Genomic DNA, 4,789 nt, shown 5'->3' with positions numbered 1-4,789 from the left:
GGTTCATTCATCCATACATTGGGAGGTGAAGGTTCATTCATCCATACATTGGGAGGTGAAGGTTCATTCATTCATACGTTGGGAGGTGAAGGTTCATTCATTCATACATTGGGAGGTGAAGGTTCATTCATTCATACATTGGGAGGTGAAGGTTCATTCATCCATACATTGGGAGGTGAAGGTTCATTCATTCATACATTGGGAGGTGAAGGTTCATTCATCCATACATTGGGAGGTGAAGGTTCATTCATCCATACATTGGGAGGTGAAGGTTCATTCATTCATACATTGGGAGGTGAAGGTCCATTCATTCATACGTTGGGAGGTGAAGGTTCATTCATTCATACATTGGGAGTTGAAGGTTCATTCATTCATACATTGGGAGGTGAAAGTTCATTCATTCATACATTGGGAGGTGAAGTGGTGAACAGTCAACGCCAGCGTCCTCACTTCCCACATTCACACACCGACGGTGGCGAGCTCACACCGACCGACTCATTGGAGGCAGTGTGGGGTTCAGTGTCTTGCCCAAGGACACAACGACATGTGGACAGGAGGAGGAGCCGGGATCCGAACCACCAACCCAGGGATCGTTGGACGACCTGCTCTACCTCCTGAGCCACAGCCGCCCATTGGTACTCCATATACGGATATCTTACCAACATATCCAAGTCTGACATCACAAACCCCATATTTGGGCAAAGGCTGAGGTAGAACTCCATATATGGAAACAACAGAGCCATTTAGTGCTGACATCATGTAGAAGTTACAGCTCCATATATCATACATGGACATAGAGCCCAAATATCTTGCGCCACCCCTTACCCCTTATCCATATTTTTAAATGTTTTAAAATAGTAAAAAATAGCAAATACGTTTAGGGATGAGGGATAAGGGGTGGCGCAAGATGGAGCCCAGAGTCTATTATCCATACATAGAGTCTATATCCATATATGGATATAGACTCTATCCATAAATGGACATAGAGTCTATTATCCATATATGGACATAAAGTATATTATCCATATATGGATATATAGTCTATTATCCATATGATATTATGGAGTTCTTCTTGGCATGATGTAGCATATTAATAGATCATCATCGTGATGTAAGCATCCAGCCAGCTATATTTACACTGGTTAATAACCTTGAGTTCAGATGCAGGCAGTATTATATCTTTCCTCTTTGTAGATTATGGTTTATTTATTGTTTTGTTTTATATTAGCGCAGTGTGTGTGTGTCTCTCCTCAGTAGGCTATAGTATAGGGCGGAACCATTGTGGAACTGATTGTTTCACCTCTTCGTTTCCACACGGAGCCTGTGCTGTGTGTGCACCAACATGGCGGTCTGCGCGAGGAGTGTTCTGAGAGGTCAGCTGTTTGTTTATGTTTCTGCATTTCAGCACATTTTAATACATGCCATGTCATCACGCGAGGCTGTCGCTTGTCCAATAGAAGTGACGAGCAAGCGACGCCATCACTGCTGGTGTGTTTAGCCTCATTCTGAGCTGTTTCTCCTCAGACTTCAGGGTGTGTGTGTGTGTGTGTGTGTGTGTGTGTGTGTGTGCGTGCGAGTGTGTGTGTGCGAGTTTAAAGATCTATAACTATAAGGGTCCATTTGGTTACTAACCCTCCATCATGTGTCCGGGGGGCGAGTTTTTTATTCCTATGATGGGAGGGAATTTGGAGCGCTGTGATTGGTTGTCAGTGGAGTAGGAAGCGCTGGGTCTGTGTTTTGGACCGCACACAAGTGTTTATGCCTACTAGTACTCTATGACTAGTACTAACCCTATCTCTAACTCTAACCTAAACATAACCGCAAGCAGGGGAGCAACGCATCCCTCACCAACCTTAATCCAAAAACTATTAACGTACCCCTCACCAACCTTAATCCAAAAACTATTAAAAAATCCGCGGTAGTAAAAGATGTGGCGGAGCGGTAAAACGAGCGCTCCTAAACCTGAGCCACCCTAGGAATAAAAAACTAGCGTCCGGGGGAGGGAGGGACCACCTGGAACCTTCTCATAAGGACCGCTGGTTGAAAACCAATGAAATAAGAGGAGTGTATTTGTGCCTGTTGTCCATTCTTAGGGGGTCCCTGTGTTCCAGTCTTAGGGGGTCCCAGAGGGGGGTCCCTGTGGTCCAGTCTTAGGGGGTCCCTGTGGTCCAGTCTTAGGGGGTCCCAGAGGGGGGTCCCTGTGGTCCAGTCTTAGGGGGTCCCTGTGTTCCAGTCTTAGGGGGTCCCAGAGGGGGGTCCCTGTGGTCCAGTCTTAGGGGGTCCCTGTGGTCCAGTCTTAGGGGGTCCCTGTGGTCCAGTCTTAGGGGGTCCCAGAGGGGGGTTCCTGTGGTCCAGTCTTAAGGGGTCCCTGTGGTCCAGTCTTGGGGTGTTCCAGTCTTAGGGGGTCCCAGAGGGGGGTCCCTGTGTTCCAGTCTTAGGGGGTCCCTGTGGTCCAGTCTTAGGGGGTCCCAGAGGGGGGTCCCTGTGGTCCAGTCTTAGGGGGTCCCTGTGTTCCAGTCTTAGGGGGTCCCTGTGGTCCAGTCTTAAGGGGTCCCTGTTGTCCAGTCTTAGGGGGTCCCTGTGGTCCAGTCTTAGGGGGTCCCTGTGGTCCAGTCTTAGGGGGTCCCTGTGGTCCAGTCTTAGGGTGTTCCAGTCTTAGGGGGTCCCAGAGGGGGGTCCCTGTGTTCCAGTCTTAGGGGGTCCCTGTGGTCCATTCTTAGGGGGTCCCTGTGGTCCAGTCTTAAGGGGTCTCTGTTGTCCAGTCTTAGGGGGTCCCTGTGGTCCATTCTTAGGGGGTCCCTGTTGTCCAGTCTTAGGGGGTCCCTGTGGTCCAGTCTTAAGGGGTCCCTGTTGTCCAGTCTTAGGGGGTCCCTGTGGTCCAGTCTTAAGGGGTCCCTGTGGTCCAGTCTTAGGGGGTCCCTGTGGTCCAGTCTTAGGGGGTCCCTGTGGTCCAGTCTTAGGGGGTTCCCTAAGTTGCAATACCCTCCATTGACTCCCCACTCATCCATCCAATTTGGTTTGTGATCTGCTTGTCTTAAACGACGTTAAACTCACCAACATTGCAGCTGTAGTCCAAGCTTGAATTATCCTCTTTCAATCTGCCGAGCTTGTTTTTCATAAAAATCCACCGTAGACATGTTATGAGCTTCTTTCTGTCAAGAAATTCTGTGCAGGTGATTATTTTTCTAAGTGCTGGAGTTTGGAAGCACTCGTCGTAAGTCACTGAACGGCCCTGCGTACCACCTGTTTCAAATTTGCACATAATGCAGGAGGCAGCAGAGCGACCCGTTAACAAAAATGAGTGCTTCCAAACTGCAACACTTAGAAAAAGAATCACCTGCAGAGGATGTCTTGACAGAAAGTAGCTCATAACAACATGTCTACGGTGGATTTTTATGAAAAACAAGCTCGGCAGATTGAAAGAGGATAATTCAAGCTTGGACTACAGCTGCAATGTTGGTGAGTTTAACGTCGTTTAAGACAAGCAGATCACAAACCAAATTGGATGAGTGGGGAGTCAATGGAGGGTATTGCAACTCTAGATTCATCCCATTATAAAAAAAATCTAGCGTTTCAAATTGCGGCTAGGGGTTCCAGAGCGCTGGCGGTCCCAGCAGTGAAATAAGAGGAGTGTATTATGTGTGCCTGTGTTCCAGTATTAGGGGGGTTCCAGAGCGCTGGGGGTCCCAGCATGGTGGCGAGGCGTGTCCTGATGAGGGTCCCCACCAGGACCTTCGCTGCTGTCAAGTGAGTCATTCTACCATTCCTCCTTTCCCTAAAAATAATATAGTTACCAATGATCCTTTCAAGAACGGAACACCAATAGGGTATCGTATCGTATCGTATGATTCCACAGAACAGCAATAAGGCCAAGGGGTCCATGAGGGGCCCATGAGGGGTCCATGAGGGGCCCATGAGGGGTCCATGAGGGGTCCATGAGGGGCCCATGAGGGGCCCATGAGGGGTCCATGAGGGGCCCATGAGGGGTCCATGAGGGGTCCCTGAGGGAGTTCCAGCGGGTCCGGGGACCCCCAGGGGTCCCTGAGGGAGTTCCAGGGGGTCCGGGGACCCCCAGGGGTCCCTGAGGGAGTTCCAGGGGGTCCCCAGCACAGAGTGCCACGCTACGAGCTTGTAGGTCTGCTATTTTTTTGAAAGATTGTGAAAATGTCGAGCAAATCTTTGAATAAATATTGGTGTGCCGCGCTATGAGCTTGTAGATCTGCTATTTTAGAAAAATAGCAGAACGTTTTTAAATCAAATCTTTGCTTCTGAGGGGGTCCCTGGAACAACATTATTTTCAGATTGGGGTCGGCGGCCAAATACATACATTTTCGGGGGTCCCTGACATGAAAATGTACGAGAACATGGATTTTTAAAAGAAAACTGTCAGGACTTTAGAAGGCATTTGTAGAATCTTTTCTCATGTCTCTAAATGGGTTAACCCATTTTGACCTGAGATCAGATTCTAAAAATGTCTTCTACATCTGCTATTTTTCAATAGCTAAAGCATAATGAGTACTACCCCCCCCCCCCCCCCCCCCCCCCCCACTGCAGGACGACGAGGAAGGGCAGGAAAGAGGAGGCGGTGAAGGAGGTGGTGAAGGAGGCGGTGAAGACGGAGCGAGTCCATCGTCCACGGTTCCCCGTGGACGATGTGTACGTGAAGAGGTTCTACACGAGGGATGTGTACGATGCGGGCGTGGCCGTCGACCTGCTCCACACCTTCCAGAAGCTGGACTTCACTCCCCTGGACCAGCACGTCCACCTGAACCTCAGGCTGGACATGAAG

At 49.4% G+C, this 4,789-nt stretch overlaps 1 protein-coding gene across 1 annotated transcript in view; it reads left to right on the top strand.

Moving 5' to 3' along the window:
- The first annotated feature begins 1,268 nt into the window (after positions 1–1,268).
- mrpl1 (mitochondrial ribosomal protein L1) overlaps positions 1,269–4,789 on the top strand; it is a 21,656-nt gene continuing 18,135 nt past the window's right edge. Inside the window, exons 1-3 of the mRNA XM_079515996.1 lie at positions 1,269–1,373; positions 3,657–3,747; positions 4,555–4,789. Coding sequence (XP_079372122.1) covers positions 1,343–1,373; positions 3,657–3,747; positions 4,555–4,789 — 357 coding nt within the window. The 5' untranslated portion in view covers positions 1,269–1,342. The remainder of the gene's footprint in view (positions 1,374–3,656; positions 3,748–4,554) is intronic.

This window comes from Electrona antarctica (assembly GCF_951216825.1).
Source record: "Electrona antarctica genome assembly, chromosome: 12".
Classification (NCBI taxonomy): Eukaryota; Metazoa; Chordata; class Actinopteri; order Myctophiformes; family Myctophidae; genus Electrona; species Electrona antarctica.
Note: the sequence above shows the minus strand (reverse complement) of the source record. Positions and strands in the feature narration are given on the sequence as shown.